The sequence below is a fragment of the Tamandua tetradactyla genome, chromosome 2, assembly GCF_023851605.1.
Source record: "Tamandua tetradactyla isolate mTamTet1 chromosome 2, mTamTet1.pri, whole genome shotgun sequence".
Lineage (NCBI taxonomy): Eukaryota > Metazoa > Chordata > Mammalia > Pilosa > Myrmecophagidae > Tamandua > Tamandua tetradactyla.
In genome coordinates, this window is record NC_135328.1 from 110,459,349 (window position 1) to 110,483,224 (window position 23,876).

Here is a 23,876-nt window from a genome sequence, read left to right on the forward strand (position 1 = left end):
TCTGTCATCAGTTACATGAGGTATTGGTTAGGTATTGCTGTATAACAAACCATTCTAAAACTTAGTGGTATAATTGAAAAATCATTTTTTTTTTTCTTATTAGTCTTCTCGTTGGCTGCAGAAATAGTTCTGACTGTGTTGGGCTCAGCTCATCTTGTTTAATTTTCTTGTGTGACTGTAGTCAGCTGTGTGGTCTAGAATGTCTTCAACTCAGAAGAACTGTATCTCCTCCACATATTTCTTGTAACTCTCCAGCAGACTAGCAGATTTGTCTTTTGGCAATAACAAGAGTCCAAAAGAGCCTCTGTTTGTATCAAGTTGGCTACTGTACCATTGGCCAAAGCAGGTCATGTGGTGACGTTAAGAATCAGTATGACAAAACACTATCAAATGTGAATTCTGGAAATTGTGAAAATTATGATGACTGTTACAGTCATTCTGACACAGTGGTCTTAGGGGTATAGAAAAAATATGCCCAAGTGGGAACTGCATTGTAGCCTTGCTCTGAGTTATGGTGGTTACATGTTCATGCACAACTTGCACACTCCCATTCCTCATTACTTACTAGTACCTTGACAGCCTTATGATCAGGCTACGTTGCAAGAAATAGCCCGCACCCAAATACACACCTCTTGTGTTTTAAGTAATACAAAGAATATAGTTTCCAAGACAACTTTGATGAAATGTCAGCTTTCTCTGGGTTCTAAACCTACGTAAAAAGCATTGTTAGCCTCATCCCTGCTGGGTAATTTGTATACTGCAGTGGTTTGTTTGGAAACATGCCTGTTCTTTAAAAATATGCTTAATGCTAGATTAGAGAACAGATTTTTTTTCTGTTTATGTAAGCTCATTTCTAAAGCATTTAAAATAAAGAGCCTGAGCATGTATGGTATTTAAAAACCCTTCACATGATGTTTTTAAAACAGATCAATTTCAGCATTAAAATGTTAGGAATTCAGCCAAGGAAAATTCAACTTGGATTGTAAAATGGTAATGATAATGTATAACCATCTTCTTTGAAAGTGACTACCAGCAGAGTTGAACCTGGTGAATTACATAATTTAAGAGTATTTACTAGAACACTGTTGTAGGGGAATTATTCAAGTCTTTCCCTAACAAAAGCAAAATGAAGGATAGATTTTATTATGAGGTACTTAAATCACTAGAATCGTCGTCACAAAGTATCTAAAGATAACTCATGAATTGAACAGAAGGTCAGAAGACTGAATGTCAGTTACCACACTTAACTACTTGACAGAATATTATTATGTAAGAGAGTGTGATTTCTAGTCTTTAGCTACTTTGGCTTGAATTAAAAATGTTGAGTTTACTTATTGCTTAACCCAAAAATATGTTTATGCAGAAGTAACTTCATGATTGAGACTTTATAGATTTCAGAAACTGACTCCCAAATAAATAAACTATATATATATTGTTTATATATATCACACAATATCACTTAGGCATATCATTAATGTTATAAAAACTCTTTTTGAAACAACCTCATATATTCTTAGTTCATACTCAGTCTAATATCACTGTCTCAAGGGGGAGCTGTACATTGCATGAGTGTTTCTGTGGGTCTGTCACATCCGTTCTTCGCAGCTCTTATTCATCAGAGTTTTGAATCAGAGAAAATTTTGAACGATCAGTTTCATCATTTTGCATTATAAATATTGTTCCTTTGGAGAAGTGCTATGGGTTGAATCCCATTAGAACTTCTCAAAGGTAGAGGCAAGGCAAGATTTCAAAAGAAACAAGAAGAAAGTATGGAAAGGAAGATCCTAGCTTTAAAAATACCAGTGCCACCACCTTGCAACTGAGGCCAATCATGAATGTGGTGAGAGAGTCAGGGCAAGTATCTGCTGAAATACTTCAGTGACATGGTCACTTTTACTAGGGGATCATGGCAGGGGTGAGTGGACAGGAATATAGATAAATTGACAGAAGACATTTTTGTGGTTTTATCTCCTTGTGACCAAGAAAAGCACATTAATAGCTGGATTACCAAATTTCTGAGCCAACCAATTTCTAAACATTATTAAACATCTGTAATGCTCCCCAAAATTGAGTTTATCAGTCAGTTTTGTCTCATCATTGGTGGTATAATAATTGCTGTAAAATGCTAAATGTGAGTGTTTATAATATAAGTACATGTAATAGTCTACAAAACTGTTATGTATCAAGTGCTTTTAAAATTGTGTCACTCAGTACCTGGCCAGGTACAAGACACTGTACTAGGCTCCAGGGATTATAGTGGTAAAAGAGACAAATGTCAGCCTTCGTGGACTTTACATTATACTGGGGAGAGACACATTACTTATAGAATTAACAATTCTGATGAAAATTGCCTCACTTTACTTTTATGTAGCCTATATTATTCCTTTTTTTATTCTGCCAAATCCTAATTGACCTTTGGGTTCAACTGTTGGTGATGCCACAAAATCCACCCATGCTCCTCATGGCCTCTGGACCTGGATTAGTATAGCCACATACAGCTATGCAGGAGCACAGTTCACATGGACTATGATGTTTGTATTTATGGCATCCATTGGAATTGTGCAGTCTATATGTCCTACGTGCCTGTGTATGCAATATTTTCTGCCTTATCCTCCTCTCCCTTCAAAAAAAATCTCAAAATAGAGACTTCAGAGATTTCCCTTCTCTGAGACATTTTTTTTGAGATTCTGACATGCTTTTCATCTTTCATATTTACAGAATTTTTATGTTGTCACTTCATACATGTTTTAGAGAGTTTCTTGGCCTAAGTTAAGTAGATTTGAACCCAGATTCTGTCCGACAAAACAAAGCTAGCTCCTTTGTAATTCTCTTGACCCCTTCTGTATCCTCTCTTAGTTATATTGGCTTGCTGCTTTATGTACAGGTTGCTTTATTTTCACCATACACAGGCATAGTATACTCTGCTTCTTTAAACACAAGTAGTCCTTTAAAGCAGAGGATTGTCTTCCAGTATCAGTCCTTTGTGATCTTGTGTGAGCTACCTCATCCTTTTGGATTAAGGGTTCCTTATATGTACAGTGAGGAGGTTGAAATAGACAGGTACTCCTCATAGGTTTTTTGGGGTGGGGATGCATAGTCTGGGAATAGAATCTTGGTCTCCTGCAAGGCTCCTCAAAGTTTTAATAAGCATCAAAAAACACCACCTGTGTTGGTTAAAGTGCAGATTCTGATTCTGTAGATCTGGGGTACGGCCTGAGAACTACATTTCTAACAAGACCCCAGGAAATGCTAATGCTGCTGGACCCTCAATCACATTTTGAGTAGCAAGAGGCTAGGTGATTTCTCTGGTTCCTCCTAGCTTTACCTGTCAATAAATATGAGAACTTTCCTGCCTTGTATTATAGAGCCTATTTGTAGCTGTGAGTTTCACTTTTTTCCCCCCACCAGTTTTATTGAGATCTAATTCAGATCCATACAATTCACTCCTTCAAGTGTCTGATTCAATGGTTTTAGTATATTCACACAGTTGTGCAACCATCACCACAGTCAAGTTTAGAACAATTTCATTATCCAAAAAAAAAAAACTGTACCCAGTAGCAGTCATTTTCCATTTCCCTTGTAAACACTGTCCTGGAAAACTACAAGTTTTTCTTTCTGTTTCTATGCATTTGTCTGTTCTTGGCATTAAATTCATATGATGTGCCACCTTTGTGACTGCCTCCTTCTACTTAATATAATGTGTTTTTGATTCATCCATGTTGTAGTATATATCAGTACTTTATTTTTATAGCTAAACAATACTTCATTGTATGGATACACTACATTTCTTTTAGCCATTCATCAGTTGATGGACATCCGTATTGTTTCCACTTTGGAACTATTACGTATAGCGTTGCTTATGTGCATTCATGTACAGATTTTTGTATGGAAGTACATTATCATTTCATTTGGGCATATGCCTAAGTAGAATTGCTGATCACAAAGTAACTCTATGTTTTACTTTTTGTATATATTTTTCCAGAATATCTGGTTAATTGATTTATGCAGTTCCCAAATAAAAAATGTTTAGGACAGAAAAATAAGAATGCAGTCAATTGTGTTATTTGGGCATGCCCTTTCACCTCCCTGTAACTCTGCTTACCTCATCCATAAGAGGGACATTTGGACTGGATTCCCTTTTAATCCCTTGAAGGTCTATTTTCAGTTTATTCTCTGCCAGTCACCCTGATGCAAATCCTTCTACTTGCTGCCATATTGTCCAAAGTGCCTGTACCGTTGTACATTCCCACCAGAAGTGAATGACACTTTCACATATTGTATATTTCCCCAAGATTTGTTGTTGCGTTTTTGCTGTTGTTGTTGTTAGAACCATCCCAGTGGGTGTGTATCAGGCAGGGTTCTCCAGAGGAAGTGAACCAACAGGACAATGTGTATAACATGGGAGGCTGATATTCTATAATGCTAGCCAAGAATGGAAATTTGGTAAAAGTAACTTTGAGTCTGAATACCTTAGGGGCAAACCGGAGATGCTGGAAATTCAGATAAGAGTTGAAGATCTGTAGAATCCTCAATTCTTGATGTTAATACCTATAACTGTTTGGATGAGGCCCACCCACAAAATGGAGGATAATCTCCTCTGCTTAAGGTCAACTGATTGTATATATGAATCCCACCTACAAAATACCACCATGGTAAAAACCAAGGAGAGTGTTTGGCCAAAAACTGGACACCATAACCTAGCCAAATTAACGTAAACCTAACCATCACAGAGTGTGAAGTGGAATCTTAGTTTGGTTTTGATTTGCATTTCTCTGATTGCTAATGTCGTCAAACAGCTTTTCACGTCTTTATTGGCCATTTGCATACTTTCATAGAGAAATGTTTATCAGTTTCATTGCCCATATTTTTCGTTGGTCAATTTTTGTTTAATTACTGATTTGCAGGTGTTTTCAATATTGTATAAATAAGTCTCTTTTCAGATTTAATATTTGCAAATATTTTCTCCCATTTTATAGGTTGTCTTTATATTTTCTTAATGGTGCTCCAGATTTAAGCACAAATTTAAGCATTTTTTTCCAGTTTTATTCACATATCATCCAGTCCATCCAAAGCATACAATCAGTGGCTCTCAACATAAAGAGCTGTGCTTACATCGCCACAGTCGATTTTAGAACATTTTCATAGCTCCAAAAGGAAAAGCCATGCCTCTTGTATCCTCCTATTAATGACCGTTAGTGTGGTTTCACTTTGAGAAGGCCTACCCCATTGGTCTTCATATTCCAGTATTTTCAGCATCCCTGTACACTGTGTACCAAAGGAAAGTTCAGAGTGTACTTGGTGCCATCTGATAGCACTTGAAAATATCTGCTTTCTTCAGTTCCTATTTCCCACTTTTTGTTTTTCAGAGTCAAGCTAAGCCCACTAACTGATGCATGATTAGAGTTAGCCTTCAGGTTACATATTTCTTACTGTGGCTGTTCTCCCTAGTTCTTCAACTCACAGTAATGGTAGATTTATAACCATTCTCATAACTATGATTAAACGTCTCAATTCTTTTGCTTTACGTGGCATTCTTGCCACTTAATTACACTGTATCAAATAGTATGTTGTTGCTGGCAGTGCAGTTGGATTGCAATGTGGATAGCATCTTTAGATATTTTGAAGACTGTTTCTTTCATACAATCTGAGCTTTTAAATAGAAGTGCTGAGCATGCATAAATGTGCTTTAAGAAATTATTTCTTTATTACTGTTTAGTTGAACTGACGGTGACATGAAACATCAAGACTTTGATGTTTTATACGTTATTCTTCACCACTAATTAGCTGCACTAATGAAGTTAATTAGTGGGGAAGAATGCTGTATAAAACATCAAAGTCTTAATGTTTAATCACAGCTTAAAAAGAAGTTTTATACTCCTCGATTGCCAAACACATTCCAATTAGTTGAAGGAAGGTTGAAAATTCTACTTTCCCTCTTATGGCCTTCAGAGTTTTTCCAGCCTCTTTTTTTTGGTTTGATCATTGGTTACTTGAGCCTGAGTGATAACCTACAGAAGCTGACAGTGTGGTATGTATAGGACAGTATTTTCCCACGCAAGCTGTAAACCATCATAACGGAGAGACTGAGTTTCTGCAAAAAGCAATGGCAACTTCTTAACTTCTTCCCTTGTAAGGGAAAAAGAAAATGCAACTGATGAGAAATGGTTTTTTTTTTTTTTCTCTTGAACCCTCCAACTTTATTATTCATGTAGAACTACTCTATTTTCCTATGTTACCTTGTGTTTTTCTTCTAAGCCACTCTTCTAATGTCTGACAGCCATATTTCCTTAAGAAACTTGGACTGTAAAGCCAAGGGAACCTGTATTGTTTTTTAAAGGGATAGGGTGTAAATGGGGTTGCTGCAGAGTTATTTATTAAAATTCTTTAATGAATTACCAATTAAGCAACAAGAAAACGAAAATTCCTTCTCAGGTCACTCCCCTATGATGTGTGTGGTATCAACTTTTATTGTTTTTTTTTTTTAAAATACTTCAAGCAGGGTTTACAACAGCAATAATGTTAATTCAGATAAGCGATTATTGTAATTGATCTTGGTGATGAGTATCCTTGGCTTTTACCACAGTTTGCTTAATACCTGAGGATGGCCAATTATCTCATAATGCCCACTTTATTGAAATTATTGTTTCAATTATGATGCTCAAAAATACATCATATTGCCAGCATTGTTGAGACATGCATGAAACACCACATTTAGGCATTTAGAAATGTGTAAAGAGCATCTAATCTCATTTGTGACAAGGTAGTGATTTTTTTTTCTGTCCCAACTTCAAACTATGGTTTTAAAATACATTATTTCTTACCCAGTAAATGTTCATCCTGATGCGATCAGCCATGGGATTCTGTCACTGCTGTAGGGCTAATTGTACTCTCTGAAAAGGCTAGAGGTGACTCGGTGCTATCAGGTAGGCAGTTCTACTTGATTAGGAGTTCTAATTGGTAGTAATCACAATGGCTTGTTGATTATCTGAGTATGCCATTAATCATAGGTTTTCAACATTAAAATCATTGAGGAGCTTCAAATATTATCCACATCCAATCCTGCTCCTTCTGGAGAGAGTCTGATTTAATTGTTCAGACTCTGGTGGGGTCTACACAAAACTGTTTTTTCTAAAGCTCCACAGGTGATTGTGATTTGCAGCCAGTGTTGAGACACCACTTCCCTGTGTTTGAATGGTGTGCTCCCTTGCTAGTTTGTTGCATCCACAGCCCATGATGAACCTCAGATAGTATGATTCCTTTTGGGATCTTTGTTCTGTGCCTTGCTCTTGTTCTGTTTCTTCCCAGACTCAGCAGGGCAGCCTTATGTGTCTGAAATAGCCTACATCCAGGATTGGGCCCTGTCAATGCTCACTTCCCCTTCCCAAACAATTCTAGGCCTACCTCTCCCCATAAGGTGTCTCAGTGGGTAAATCCCACCCTTCTTAATCATTTCTTATTAGCATCTCACTGTGTTTTTATGATTCAGTTTTTTGTTGATCATGTGAATATGTCCTAGGATAAGCATTTATTCTTTAGGTAGCATTGCCTCAAATACCTGGTATTCAAATTTGTAGAAATTGATTCCTGGTTAATTAGAGCTGTAGCTATAAACTTCCCAGTCATGTTTTCCCCTTGCTGTGATAAACTTGGAGAATGCCATTCACATGTATTGTGCAGTCTCATGGACTCCTTGAAGTTAGGACCATTCCTTGACATACCTGTTGAGACTCTTGCCCTTTGTTTCTTGATGAGAACCTCTAGCAAAACAGATTGTAGATGAATGAGGATGGCATCATTATGTTGGTAAACTTGATTCAGTTCTAATTAATATTTTACACAAATATACATGCATTCACATACATGCATGCACAGAAATATGTGTTTGTAGAAAGTTAGTCACTCAGTTCTATCTGTAGGATATTTCAAATCTATTCTTCTCTCCCCTTCTCCAGCACTCCTTCCAGTCCAAGCCACTAGCATCTCTCTCCTAACTATTGCAGTAGCCCCTGCCCATCCTGCTTCCTTCCTATCTGCTCCTCCAAAGCAGTGGTACCTGGCAGGGCCACTTCAGCTCATGCTGGCAGCACTGGTAAAGCCCCGCACCCAATTAATGAAAGCTCAGTTTTAGTGATCTGATTCCAAATCTTGAAACCAAAATTTTGTTGTTTTTATTTTATCATGCATTTATTTAAGGCTTATATTATGCACTTAGTGTTGTTTTTATTTTTAATTACCAAAGGTAGAGGTAAGCATCATAATCTCTTCATTTCTTAAGTGTTTTTAAAATTCTTGCTCTGGTTCTGGCCCCCTTTAACAGAACTTTTAAAAGGTTTCCTGAGCAATTTTTAGGATGGCGTTTGCTTTTATCCATCTCTTTCAGGAGCATTTAGGCTGTAATACAAAATTAACTAGGACCTGCTGAGCCCTGCATAATCTTAACCTTCTTTTCTCTCAACTTTTTCTCAATAGTTTGTCCCCTATCCTTGGGCACACAGCCTTCCTGTTTCTTTTAATATCACAGCAAGTTTTTCCTCTTTTCAGGGTCTGTGCACATGTATTCCCTCTCTGAAACATTATTCTCCTGGCAGTTCACAGGGTTGACTTATGTCACCTCTTAGAAGAGGCCTTCCCTGGCCACCCTATCCCTATTTACTCTTTTTTTTTTCCTACCTACTCTAAGTCTTAGTAACCTATTTATCTTCTTTGTATTATATCATAATTTCACTTGCTTTTTCTCCCTAATTTTACTTACTTTTTTTTATGTCCCCCTAGCCAGAAGGAATGCTCTGTGAAGGCAGGGTCCTCATCTGTCCTTTAATTGTATTCCTGTTGTCTTATGGTCCACCAGAGTGCCCAGCACATATTGGGACACAGTACAATACTGACTAAAGAAATTTTGGTGTTTTCTTATTAACAGAGGTTACACGTTGCATCCCCTCTGCCTGCCGTTAGTATTGATGGCTCACTCACTTTAGAGTCATTCGTCAAGTTCTAGAGAAATTGGGATTTCAAGTCTAGTCTTCCTAGTACTCAATTTACCCTTAACCCACCCTAATTCAAGGTCATTCTAGAAAACACGTTTTATGAGAATTCTACAATTATGGAGAAGGAAAAGAACTTCTGAAAAGGGCACCAAGCCAAGAGGGCAGGTAGTAGATGCCCAGACTTGACATGCTGAATGTTTGCATCTGGGAAAGTGGAATGGCTTTTCCTCAAACTCTGAAGCTTCAGGAAACGCCCATTTTGCTCTTCCAAAGAAAGGTTGAGAGGAGACATTCATAGTGGCTCTCAGGGCTTTGGGCTGCCCGAATTGTGTGTTGACAGAAGCTCAACCATTGCCTTTTAGGGTTGGTTCCTGAAATTAATGTGAAAGAAAGGGCAGTATGCCAGCTACTTCACATAGTTAATTTATTTAGTCCTTATGGCCATCCTACAGCATAGATATTTTTATCTCCATTTTATAGATGTGAAAATTGAGACCTTAGAAGGGTTACTTGGAGTGAAGATTTGAAACCAGAGGACTCTGACTCTAACGCCCATGCTTATTCCATTCTGTCCCTTCCTCCAGATTCTGCAGGACTATAGAAACAGGGGCTTAGTCTTCTTTTTGTTCCCCAAATAGCAGTCGTTGAACTGAAGTTGTACAATTTGACTAGTGTCACAGTGTGTAAGACTTGCAAAGTCTCGTTTCTCCATCCATCAGCTACTATTAAAAGCACTTACGTACCATCACCCTCTTCCTCTTTTACCCCATCCTAAGTGGAGGGAAGTAAGCCTCAAGTTTGTGATGTGACATTTGGATGTGCTCCCAAAAGCTTTTTGTACATACCAGATTGTGGGAACTTTTTATCTAGATTACTGTGCCCTGAATGCTTATATACCAAAAGACTGCCAAGATAGTAGGCTGTTGGCTATCCTGTAATAAGGTGTTTGTGTGTGTGTGGAGAAACATACAAGGAGGAAGGGAGGTCTATACCACTAAAGTCATGACTATACTTTGAGTTATTTTTGTCTTCATTCAGCAAACACTTACTGGGTATTCATTCGTTCTGTGGTAGGAATTGTCCTTGCATTACAAAATGCAGGATGTCTTTCAAGCCATATTTAATATTAAATAGCAAAAGCACACCACTGATCTGGTCTTCTTTCTTTTTAATAAAATAGTGATTGATTGAATGGTATTTGCCTCATTTCTCGGCTTAGTAAGTGAGAGTATTTTCTTCCAGTTCATTTTCAGCTTGCTGCTATTATCGCACCATTTAGCTCGATGCCAAATTGCTGTTGGCTCCATTCAGCTTTGTTTACCCGAGTAGCACTGTAGTGATTAAATGTCACTGGGTACACCAAGTATAAAAAGTAATTAACCTAAAAGGACATGTTAGAATAAGGGTCAAGAACCTCTTTAGCCCATAGTGTCAGTAGCAAGACTAAGTATTGATGAAAGTATTGCTCACAGGGAAGGGTGGGAATTATCGAAGAGGGAAGGGAGAGGGAAATGAAAGGAGGTGAACAGAGTAAAGGGAAAGGTCAAAGAAGCACACACAACAGACAAACACTTCTAGTTTGTTTTGATGGCAAATAGAACTGAGCTCTGTCATATTTTCTGAAGTTCCCTTATAATTTAACTCTTTGACCTAAAACCATTTGGGGAGAAGACGAGAAACGAGACCATGACTTGACTTCCCTTTCTGTGTTTCAGCACAGGTTATTGGAATCCTGTTCCTGGTTAGACAGGAGTAATCTTGGCACGTGATGAATCAGCCTCTTCTTCCAGTTCTTTTATATATTTTATCAAGCCCTAGGGTTTTTAAGTTTAGTGGTCATGCTGCAAAGGCTACTGTTTAAAATTATTTCTTTAGAATGATTTGAAATTGTCAATCTAAAGATGTCTCATTTGTTTTTATTCTTCAGTATACTAAGTTACTTTGTTAGACTGACATTAATTCTTTGTGTTGCTTTGCATACCAGAAATCTACATAAAACTCTGGATAGCCTTGTTTGACTTAATCAGCCAATGTAAAAGTTTTTTTTTCTTAAACAATTGTTACATCTATCTGCCTTACATTTGGCTTTTTTTTTTTTTAAAGTCACTTCTTTGTGGTGACTTACTATCCAAAAAAAGACATAAACAAAGAAAAGGGAGCACTAAGGGCCTCATTCCTTTTACCACTTGTCTCCTTGGAGGATAAGCATTTCCAAGAGATTCCCAGAAGACATTGTTCTCTAAAGCAGCTATAGAAAAACTGCTGATGCCTGGTTTCTTCCTATGGTGGGTCTGTCAGGCAAGATTCATTTAAATTCTGCCTTTTTTGTGGTCATACTTCAGTATGATTTGCTTTTTCCTGGCCCCAGATAGCTGATGAGTCCATGATGAGAGACAGGAAGAAGGATAACCACTTGAGAAATATCTCCCTTATACTGTATATAGTGAAGATAAATCTTCAGTATACTTATACTGAAGTATAGTTATATATTCTATAGTTATAGAATAAAAAATAAAAATTGGTAGCCCTTGATAACATTTATTCAACAATAACAGATATTGCATTATTGCATTTATTGAGGTCATGCCTGGTGCTAACCTGGGGGAATATAGACTGTATCTTTGATTAGTGGGGCACCTTTAACAAACCTCTTCTCTACCTGGCACACATTCTTTCTTTTTAATATAATTTTATCGAGCTATGTTCATATACCGTACAGTCCGTCCAACGTATATTATCAGTGGTTCACAATATCATCACGTAGTTGTGCATTCATCACCATGATCATTTTAGAACATTTGTATTACTCCAGAAAAAAGAAATCAAAAGCAAGAAAAAGACCCTAAACATTCTATAGCCCTTACCCTCCCTCTTATTGACTACTAGTATTATATTCTACCCAGTTTTAAGACTTAGATTAGACATGGATTAACTAAGACAGTGTAGTATTGTCACAGATAGATCAGTGGAGGAACAGAACAAAGCATCAAGAAGTAGAGCCATGCAAACATGGACAACTGACTTCTTTTTGGGTGATGTAGTTACACAGTCATTATCAAAGATCACAGTTCAGCAACCTCAGTTATTTCTTTCTGGCCATTCTAAAACACTAAACACTAAAAATAAATGTCTGTATATAATGAGTCAGTCATTTGTTAACTCCTAACTTCTCAGTTATACCTCTTCCCTCTCATTTGATCTTTGTCTTCAGGGATATCTGGGCAATAACCATTTTAATTTCTTCTTGCTAGAAAAGGGTATTGATTGACCTTATAGGGTAGAGGAATGAAACTGATTGATATTCTTGGAGAGACCAGTACCTCTGGGGTTCAGGGCTTGTCTGGCATAGGATCAGTCTGGAGGTGCCTGGCACATATTCTGGCCTTTATTTTGGCTTTTCTTTTTGCTCTGCTTCCTCTCAATATCTTCATATCATAATCCTACCATATATTACTTTAAGAATTACCACTTTAAAGGTTGTCCCTGCACCCCTTTGGTGTATATGCACCTATACATACCTCACACTCACAAACACATTCACAGCTAGTTAGTTATTCTTCCACAGTACTCATTATATTGAGTTTACAGGATTCAAAGAAATAAGGTACAGCAGTACATGTCTTTTAGGAATGCATAATTTCTAGTCTCAATGTAATGGAGGAAATATGGGAACAAGCAAGAAATGTGCATGTACAACAGTTCAAGTTTTGTACTCATTCATTTGTTCAGCAGCTGTTAATTGAGTGTTTATGATGTTCCAGACACTCTACCAAGTGCTGGGTTTACAATGGTGATGAATACCACCTTCATGGAGCTTATAGTCCAGTGGGGGAGCCAAGAAAATAATCAAAGTAATCATATGCAAGGAAGGAAGGGAGACTGTGAGGAGATTTACAGAAGGGATCTCCTTGGATAGTATGACAGAACAAGGCCTTTCTGAGACATCAAAGATGAAAAGATGGTAGGGGCTAGGGAAGGGAGTTTCTAGTAGAAGCCTGCACAAAGGCCCTGAGAGTTGAAAGAGTTTGGGGTGGCCAGCAGTCCAAGCTAGAGAGAGACTTCCAGATGGTATTGGAGAAGTTACAGGGGCCAGATTAGGCCTATGCTTCTCTTACATGTTTGGAGATGCTTGTATTGATGGGTGTTGAATTTTTGTTTTGACTTAAAAATGTAGAGCTGCATCATCGGATAGGATAGCCACTGGCCTCAGGCAGTTTTTGAGCTGTAGAAATGTGGCCAATCCAAATGGATATGCACTTTTAAGTGTAAAATGTGCACCAGAGTTTAAAGATTTAGTACTAAAATTGAAATGTAAAATGCATAATTAATCTTGATTAAATTAATATGTTATTAAAATTAGGTTTATCTTTTTTCAATATTTTTAATCTGGTTACTAGAAAAATTTAAAATACATATGTGGCTCACATCATATTTCTGTGTCAGTGCTGTTCTAGAACACACCTTCCTTTAATATTTTAATGAAGAATTTTAAGACCAAGTTCACAAAGTGATCAACTGAAGACTATTTAGCCAGTTTGTGCCAATGTGAAGAAGACCTGGAATGTTTTACGAATACCCCTAAAATTGTTAGGTAGCGTCCCTTAAATTGGTGAACTATTGTTTCCTTCCATGTTCCTACTGAATTGTAGTCTGATATGTAGAGTATATTTGCATACATAATAGGGATATATGAGGCTCTCTGGAGTTAACACTCTTGGAAGAAAACAATGCTTAGCCTTTCAAATAGTTTAAAACAGTTTACTGGAGAAAAATAGCAATCCGAAAAGACTTTTCCAATAAATTTTAATAGTTACTAAAATGAGGATTCTGGTCTATTAAGATATGGCTTGCCAAGTCTTAAAGCTGAGTCATTTATTTTCTCTGAGCAGCTACCCTACTTCAGCTTCTTTCAAAGCAGCTGTTAGAGAAGTGTGTTGTTATTTCAGTTCAAGAAAGGGAAATTTTAGTTTGTGGATCTATGTTACTAGAATAAAAATAAAATATATATAGGACTGTACAACACAGTGAACCTTAATGGACTATAGTTAATAGTACAATTATAAACATGTTCTTTCATGTATTGTAACAAATGTACCATACTAATGAAAGGTATTAATAATAGGATGGTATATGAAAACTCTGTATTTTATGTGTGATTTTTCTGTAAACCTACAATTTCTTTAATTAAAAAATTAAAAAAAAGAACAGAGCATAGCTCTTGAATAGACCTAAACTTCAACGTCCCAGAAAATGCAGGAAGGAAATTTTTGCCAGCCTCTCCCCACCCTTCGTTTTTAGGACCATCAAACTCAGGTATGACATCAAATTTGCTGGCAAAACTTACTAACAGTTGTTATAAGTCAGTAAGTAGATATTCTTTATGAAATATTTTGTAGGTGCTATACTGAAAAAAAAAATCTCAGAAGGTGGCAGGTGCATATAACTAATTTACAGAGTCTGCATACAAGATTTATAGAATCTGTATAATGAGGGAGAGGACTTCTTGGTGAAGGACAGATGTACATAGAAATAGTAGGGTGTGCAAACTTTGAGAAGGCCCACTGGATTAAAAGGTATGAAATAGCTTTGGGAGTGGTAAGATAGTTTACAAGAACTAAATGACTTCCATGCAATTTGAAGTTAAATGTACTTGGTTACTTTTATTATAGTTTCTGATAAACTGTCCATACTGTGCCATCACTGATAAGGAATAATACTGCTCGATTGATTCAGTTTATACTTGGGTTCTTCTCTCCATCAATGGTGATGGGGTGTTCTTGCCCCTCTCATATACCCCTGTTGCTTCCTTAATGTGACATACAGTTTGGACCACATGTAGACAGTGGCTATCAAGAGAGGGAAGCTAAGCCACCCATCCAAGAATCATACTTGTATCTTTGCTGTCAAAGCATCATGTAATAGTAGCATAGCTCACTAGCTAAAGTAACTATTTATTGAAATGTCTGGGGTGGAGCCAATGGCTTTATTTCAGGAAGAGGAAATAACAGTCAAGAAACCCCAAAGGAACGCTAAGATATTGTTATAATTTAAAATCACTTTTATTAACACCTTATATATTATTAGGGTATTTTATCCTAAGTAATACATAATGCTGAGGTCATGAAAAAAAAAAAAAGAATATGATTGAATAGTGAACTGTTGTAGTTTTCTATTGCATGAAGAAAAAATTATGTTGAATTCTTAAATTCTAAGTATTTTAACATATGGAACCAGTTGAGTGTCCTGGAAGGTATAGTATGTTTTTCGTTCATGTTTGTATTTGTACAGTTAGTGAGTGTTCAGTAAATACCTATTGAATGAGTAGCTAAGTGCACTAAAGTTATGTGGTGATTTCCACATTAATAGAATAGAAAAGCTCTTACGTGAGGTCTTACTCAGTGCTTGGGACTGTCCTTTACAACATGTACTCTTCAGTGATCCTCAGCAGCTCTTTAAAGTAAACCCTACATTATCCACCTTTTAGCTCTTAGAAAAATGAAAGCCTAAAGAGATTCTTAACTTGTCTAGGGTTACACACAGCCAAGTGGAGTCAGCTGGGTCTAGTACCCAGGGCTATCTGACTGTAGTATCCATTGCATGACCACTGTGGGCACTGCCTCTGTTAGTCATTCCTCTGTCAGTCCCTTGGTTTTAATAGTAATTTGATTATCTACAGAGCAAGTTTATCTTGACCGAAGTTTCTCTTAACAGGAGAGAAACAGAAAAACAAAGACAACAATAGGTTTAACATTTTAAAGAATATATTGTTCATGAAACATTGTACAAGGTGATAAATTTATAAGCACAGGCTCACTACTTTACATGGAGATTATATTAAACCCTGTTTTAACAAGAACAGGTCTTCAGGAAGTCCCATTCGTTTTTTTTTTTTTTTTTTTTTTTTTAAAGGAAAGACAGAGAGAAGGAAGGAAGGATAGAAGGAAGGAAGAGAGGAAGAAAGGGAAACATCTTTTAAACATTTTCTTGTTTTTATTGTATTTTGTTTCTCCGTTTTCGTTACATGGGCTGGGGCCGGGAATCGAACCGAGGTCCTCCGGCATAGCAGGCAAGCACTTTGCCCGCTGAGCCACCGCGGCCCGCCCCCATTCGTTTTTGAAGGTGAATTTTGATTTATGTTGATTTGACAAAGGCAAGTTCTATGAGGGTTATATACAGATTGTGTTTTTAATGACTTTCTTAATCAGGAATGTTATTTTAAAAAGTCTTACTGTAATGAGCAGTGAAGTGACACCAGAGACTGGCTTAGAGCCCTACCATATTCAAGTTTTTCACTACACTAGCGTTTTATAAATTGTATGTTAATTTACATAAATCTGCATTAGTTATGAGTCAGTCTGTAAAACTTGTACATTTAGAAAATAATTTTCATTTTTAAAGTTTTTATATTCTTCCCAACTGAGGATTATTTCTTCCATCTATACTGGTTTGTTTTCTTATGAATGAGATAAATATATGTATAAAATGTTTTAGCAGTTATGAAGAGCTCTATGAATGGGAATGTAAGTCTTTTGTGTAATATTGTATAGTAAAATAGCTAATCAGAAATTCTACTTTCATATGATATTGTGTTAGTTTAGTATACATAGGTTTATTTAGGATATTAATTTTAATTCAAACCTTGTTGAAAATATTTCTAAAATGTAAAATGCTTTGAGAACTAATGGCTATAATTAACTTTGGATGTCATGATTGTAGAGTTCATTTTTTTGAAGGTTGATTCTACAAAGTAGGAGAAGGGGATTGAACTTTTCCTGATCTCCAGCAATACCTTGTCCTTTCTAAATTTAAGAAAGTTGTTAGAATGTGTTTCTGTTCTGGACGTTGGTCTTTTGCTTATTGTAAGGGGTTGCAGAAGAAATTAAGTGAGGCTTAATGCCATCAAGTCTACAGATCTCTTCTTTCAGTCTGCCTTCTCTGTCTTTTCCCCTCCTCACTACCCTGCCCCCCACCATAGGCAAATATTGAATTGTCCCTGTTGGGCTAACCCTGACCTGAACTATCACTTGAGAATTCCTATACTGAATAAACTTTAGTTGGGATGAAAATATACTTTATTATCTAAACGGAGCTGTTTTGAGAGTTAAAAACAGAGCACTGTTGATAATTATGCCTGTTCAATAGGTGGAAAATTAGGACATTCTAAGATTTGTAATCACCAAGTCAAATTTTCATGGTACCTTTTGTTACACTGTTATCCCCTTTATCTGTTTGACAAGTGATTGACTCTTTGGTACCAAGAAGATGGGGGTTTTGAAGGCCATACCCAATGAGCACATAAGCCATATCAGATTAGTTTTAGGGTACTTGATCATGGTTGTCCACTGTACCTTTAGCATAGTCTTTCTGCTTGAACTCTTGTAAAGTGACTAGGGACGTCTAAGCACTGAACCTGTGTGAATGGAAAGTAGAATTAGTTTAATTTGCATTTGAATAAAATTAAGTACATTTTAGAGGTAAGTGTCTATAATCTTGCCTCAGTGCAGTATCAAACCAAAATCTTGTGATTGTTGAAAGATGTGTTTTGCTTAATGACAGCGTATTTAACCTTTGTCATTCTGGACCATCTGGATACTATGCTGAGGGAAATGTGCTATACAAATGTCTAGAATAGTTCTTGTGACCATTAAATGGAAGATTGATGCCCGCTCACTATCCTCATGTCTCTGTAGTAAATAGAATCAGCTATAGTGCACTGTATAGTGATACCACCTACCTGCTATTGCAGTTAGGGACTCAGTTATGTCCCTTTGACTGTGCCTTGTACTTTATGTGGATATTTTCAGTTAGTCCTGAGAGCAGCCTGGTAGAAAATGATTGTCATTCCAGATTATAGAAAGGCAGCCAAGGCTAAGAGAAGCTAACCAGCATCCTTAAGAGTACACAGCTTTTAAGTTGAAGACTCTTGACTCAAATCTGGAATCCCGCAACTGAGAGAATCCTCTTGCCTGCTATTATAAAACCTGCTACCTATTAAAATTAGCTAATTATAACAACATTATTTAAATTTTTCTAGCTGGGGGGGATATGTTATAGATCTCTTTCATATACTTGCTGGACTTTGATTTTGAGATGGGCAGAGGCATAAAGGTGAAGACATGAGATTGTTGGTTTCAAATTGAGGAAAGTATCAGTTTCTCAGCTCTCTTGGTCAGTAGTCTCTATATTTTAGATTGGTTTTCAAACTGGAATGTAGAATTTTCTCATTTTCAGATGAGACCTTGACTTGAAATGTTAGGAATAACTGTCTCTGGAAAAGCTGTAAAGCTTTTCTTTTACTATAAACAATTGGAGTTTCCATATAACAAAACAATTGTAGTTTCCATATAGTAAGACTTAAAAATTTTTTTTAGTTTTTTTTTTTGCCCCACCCTCCTTTTCTTTAATTAAGCACGTGTACTCTATTCTTTTTAAATATTCCAATGTCAGTGCTTACTTTTTTTTTTTAATGCATATGTTGCCAAAGAAACAGAGCTTTTTACTAATCATTCACATTCAGAATATTTTTGCCCCCTGAATAGGTCATTGCTTCTGATTGTGACTCCCTGCTCATAACAAATTTGCTAATATATTTACATGAATTAACCGTAATAAGAAAAGCCTTGTTTAATGTTTCTAAATTTGTAGATTTATACAGGGTCGTGATTGACCTCCAGTAAGTTTCTCACATAGTAAGCTTAGGGAAATATCTAACCTAGCTGATCTTATAAAGTATTAAATAAAAACCAGCTTTTCTGGTAAAAGCGTGACTGACTTTATCAGTATTTACTGAATTCTTATTCATTTGCTTGTCAAAGAAACAAGTACCCTTTCATTGGCAGAATGGTGGATTTCTAAGATTCATGCTGAGAGTCCATGACAATTCCAATTTGATTCCAGAGCAATTGTTATTATTATTAGAACATTGGTGATTGTGCCAGTGCTCGTTGTACAGTTTAACCTTTAAATGTTAGTGATAATTAACTACTTTATCATTCTACAAGAAACTCTAGCATGATGTAACTCTTGTTCTACAGTAAAATTCAAAAATAAAATGTTGTCCACAGAACCAGAAGCCACAGCAAGCTTAGAAAATAAAGCTATTTATTTGACTGTACAAGTGTTCCAATAAATAAGGACAAAGATCTCAACAAACATCACCATATTTAGTATTAATTTTAAGAAAGTATTTCATTATTATTTAGAAATCAGTTTTCCCTTTTGAACAGAGCAGAAATAACTTTGAGTAGAAAGAATAAGCATCAAAAGGCTCATCACATAGTTGTTACACATAAACATGTATGCTCATTTTTTCTAATTTTTGTAAAATGTCAAACTGGTAGGATGAAGGAATCTTGAGAGGGTTAAAGGAGTAAAAGTGAAAGGTCAGAGCTGCCATATTACACAGGTCCAAGCGGTGTGCACCACTGCTCACATTAAATCTAGTGAACGGTTTCCTGTGCAATTGTTCAGTCTACCTGCCCTCTGGAAAGAAATGTATCAGGTGAACTTTGTATTAAAATTGAAGAGTGCTGAGGGGAATGTTCACAATCATTTATGTTACAAAAACATCTCTGAGCAGTTCTTCACCCTCACTGAGCTCAACCCCCAGCAACCCACAGCCTGGAGTGGGAAGTGGCCTTGTAAACAGATGGCCATAAATTTATTATGGGTGCTTTTACTCATTAGATGAACAGAAGGTTAAAGGAACAAAGAGGAATGAGTGATAGATTCTGCCTAACAACAGTTGAGGGAGCATTGAAAGGTGATTTTAGAACTGGTTCTTAAAGGATGAAGAGGATTTCAAAAGATGGATACTAAGGCAAAGAGCATTCCTAGGAGCAGAAAAAGGCTATAGAGTCAGTGAAAATACACTAGGCATTGAGGATGTGGAGTGAATGCTATTTTTAAACAGCCATTCTTAGAAATTTGGGTGTTTTTTTTTTAATGGACAGTGGGAAACTACCTATCATTTTTAAAGAAAGACTGAGAAGTGATCAGATCTCTCTTTGGAAAATATGAATCCTAGAAGTGTGGAGAATAGACTGGAGAGGAGCAAAATTATATAGGGAGTTCTGGCATTAAATATGGTATTTAGTAGTTCATAGAGGATGTTTGCGGATGGTGTTTGCACGCACAGTTTTAATGGGGTGTTGTTCATGGACACCTGACCGCATTGAGCTATGGTGTGAAAACAGAGCAGAAGCATTGAAGCACGACTGCTCCATTCTCACATTTGGAAGAAAAGGAAAGATGGGTCTGTGGCTTGGAAATGAAGATTGTAACTCAGTGGAGAAGTAGTAAAAAAGGTAGTCTACTTTTAAAAATTGACTTGTAATATATATTTTTTTAATCCTCAGTCTTACTGAATAAAACTTGCCTACTTTCTGTCACCAGGCTTAAGGTTCAGTGATTGAATACGGACTATTACAGAGTTCAGTGCATATATTTGACAGAATATTCATAGAAAACCTTGAGAGAGGCTGGTTCAGTAGGGAAGAGTTTAAAGATAACCAGCCCCTCAACTTCTCCACCCTTTCCGCCCCCCCATCCACACCTGCACTCCTGCTTTTAGGACTGTTGGTGGAGTTGCCATCACCACAAGTAATTACTGGGGACAGTTGGGGTTTTAGGGTAGGGGAAGAGTATCTTGATAGCTATACTGATCCAGGTGTGGAAAATGTCTTGCTTTTTATCAAGATGCTTTGAAAATTTAGTCACAAAAGAGAACGTGGCATATGATTCAGTAGAAATAAAATGGAATATAGAGCCCCAAATTCTGGATATACTGGCTCCCATAGTTAATTAAAAGGCCTGGTAAATTTCCTATATCTTTATAAATGTTAATTTTTGCCAACTGGCCAAGATAAAGGGGGGATAAAAGCACAAAGGAATTAATAAAGTTACAAATGCGGAAGCCCTTTACCAAACAGGGTTCTGAATTGAGTTGAATGCCAGGCAGAGAGATTCATTCTATTGAGTCTAGTCAGATTAGAACTGGAATTTCTGGGACTGGTGGTAATTCTTTCTTCTTCTAGAATTTGTTTTCTTAGGCATCTTATCTGCAAGAATTCTTTTCAGTACCCTCCAAGATCAACCTTCTCACCCTGGGTTAATGTAACACCTGTGAGTCCTGCTACTCAGGCCTTTAAAATCCATGCCAGCTGATTAGTCCTAGACTCTGGTCTGCTGTTTCTTTCTATTTTACCACACCTTTATTTAGATCCTCTGATTGGCCTGTCTGTAGCATAGTTACTGGCCACATCTTAAGGTTACTTCCAATCTTCAGTGAAGCTTTTTCACTTCATCTGTACCATACCAACTCTCATGCCATCTAAAAATCTCCAGTGAGCACCTGACCTTAATTGCAGATAGACTCATTCTCTGTGCCTCACAGCCTGTCACCTAAGTTTCTTTTCTGTGTGAGGGATTCCTGCAGTTAAGAGCTCTTTGGAAGAGCAGAGGCAAAAGACAAGGTGTGAGCCCACACCACACAGGCCCTGTCCAGGTCCCCTAAATGTGTGTATGACCTCGAGAGGATAAGCCACCTTTCTCCACTCCTTGGTCCTAATTGGAGTCATCATTTTCAGTTATTGAAAAAAAAAAAAAAAGGTCAAATTCATGAAAACTCATAGAATCAGAAAGGAATAAAATGCATTTTCGCAGGTGTGCTTTACCTTCCACTCTGTATCTCCCAGGCCCTTAAGCTGCAGGACTGAGCAAAGTGTTATAAATGTGACTGTCACTTGATCAGTTTTGGTTGCTTAAGTCCCAAGGAATCTCTCCCCCTCTTTTCCTTTGAAGAATTAATAATTATCTCCTAAGCTAGACTCTAATTTTTTCAGAGTTTCTCTGTAGGGGCTTGAAATACTGACTTCCCACTACCACTAATTATATATATTTTAAAGCTCTTATCTTCCTTCCCTTTTCTCTTGTATCTGTTTCTTCTCCCAACTTTCCAGAGGTACTTCAACAGTATAAGATAAACATACCTTTTAGGCCAAAATCATTCTTTAAAGTTTAAACTCTTGTCCACTTCCCTTTTTATTCCTCTGTTCCATCATCCGACTTCCTCTTTCTTTCTGTTCTCTCATTCCTTCCCCTTTTTCTGTTTCTCCTTCTCCTTCCCACCTTACCCCTATTCTGTTCTTCCTTATACTTCCACTGTCTCCTTAACAGCTTTGCTAGTGCATACTAAAAAGCAAGAAAGAACATAAAATTCACACAAGTGATGTAAAACATTGCACTATTAAATAAATGGACATTGCTCAAACCTACTTACCCTTCTTTTCCAGAGCTCTTCCGTATCCCCATCAGCAAGTTTCCGAGGTGCTGAGAAGCATAGAAATTCGACAGACTATTCCTCTGACAGCAAGAAGCAGAAAACAGAAGAAAAAGATATTGCAGCTCGATATGTAAGTTCACTTTTACTTTGAGGGATACCAGCTTGTCTTTTTATCTTCAGCCATTTTCCCCTTTTGACTATTACCAACCAACCAAAACCAGAATACAAAAACAACAAGTTCCCTTAGGCAGGGAAAAACATATATTGTATATATAGCCATGTCTCGATTGGCTAGCTGAAGCCTTGAGTGAGTGTGAGCTAGTACATGTGTATGAGAGAGAAGAGAATGTTTTTACCTGGCAACTAATAGAAGAATTGTGCATTCCAGATTACTATTTCTGGGATGTATTTTTAAGGTGGTTGGATTTTCTGTGGTCAGCTAGAGATGTTAAGAACAAATGTAAAAGCATAGAAAACCTGTTAGAAAGCATAGGACACAGGTTTTGAGTGATATAGCAAGTTTTGTGGAATATAACTTCAAGAGACATCCAGAGTGAGCATAGCATGAGTTTGAGGCTCACTTTCCTTCAGTGACCAGGCTGGTCACAGAAGGAGGCAAACTGGGTTGGAGTGGTGTGGAGTCCATGGGCTCCTGCTCTACTTTCTCTGAGGATTCCATGCAGAATTGCAGGCTTCAGTATGACCTGAAAAGAGGATTTTTCAGGAGAAGCTGAAAATTTTGATTTGCATATGAAACTTTACAATTTTAAAATTGTGACTACGTGTTCAGTTTTTTAAAACGCTGACCAACCAAATTACACCCATCAGTGGACTGGATTTAGCCAGCTTGTAGAATCTGACCTAGAGTTAACCAGGCCATAAGCTTCAATTTCTTAAACTGTAAAATAGAATAATAATAACTACTTCGTAATATCATCATGAAGGTTAAAGAAAATAATGCATTGTAGAGTGTTCAGCACTGTTTACTATAGTTCATTTTTTGAAGATGTGAGGAATTGGTATGGACTTATCTCAGGTAAATCTGGCTAAGAATGTGATTTTCTTTTTGCCGGGAGGAGATAATGCTTCTCAATTGTCAATGCAGGACAGTGATGGCGAGAAGAGTGACGACAACTTGGTGGTTGACGTTTCCAATGAGGTATGTTTATTGCTAGTTTTAATTTCCAACTATTAGAATGACTAGTGTCTAAACACTTAGTATCCAAAATGTTTTCTTAATTTTTAAGGGGAAATTTTTATTTACCTTAACATTTTATATATGTTACTGGTGCTAATGCAGCATTTTGTATCGCTCTTCTTTTCTGTGAAGTGTCAGGTCTCCTTTGCTGCTGCTGTGAATGTCCTGTCCTGTCTGTGGGTCAGCCTAAGAGCTCATGGACTAACATATTTATCGTTTGAAGGGATTTGGTTTTTGATTTTGATTTTTAAATAAGTACTGCAAGTATTGTATTTTCTTTGGCCTTAATAGTAAATATTTTCTTTGGTAATTCAGTGAATCTTATTATCTATTCCAGAACATTTTGCACTTCTGAGCTTTTAAGTGCTTTTGGCTAGTAATGTCCCCACCAAGTACTCCTGCATTCTGAACA

At 36.9% G+C, this 23,876-nt stretch overlaps 1 protein-coding gene across 8 annotated transcripts in view; it reads left to right on the forward strand.

The window, feature by feature from the left end:
* Window positions 1–23,876, forward strand: part of LOC143673677 (transducin-like enhancer protein 4) — a 161,745-nt gene that overhangs the window by 111,459 nt on the left and 26,410 nt on the right. For all 8 annotated transcript variants that reach the window (XR_013170508.1, XM_077148492.1, XM_077148488.1 and 5 more), the window contains 2 exons: window positions 22,277–22,396; window positions 23,372–23,425. Coding sequence is in view for 7 of the 8 variants with exons in the window: in XM_077148492.1 (XP_077004607.1) it covers window positions 22,277–22,396; window positions 23,372–23,425 (174 nt within the window). In the remaining variant the exon portion in view is untranslated. The remainder of the gene's footprint in view (window positions 1–22,276; window positions 22,397–23,371; window positions 23,426–23,876) is intronic.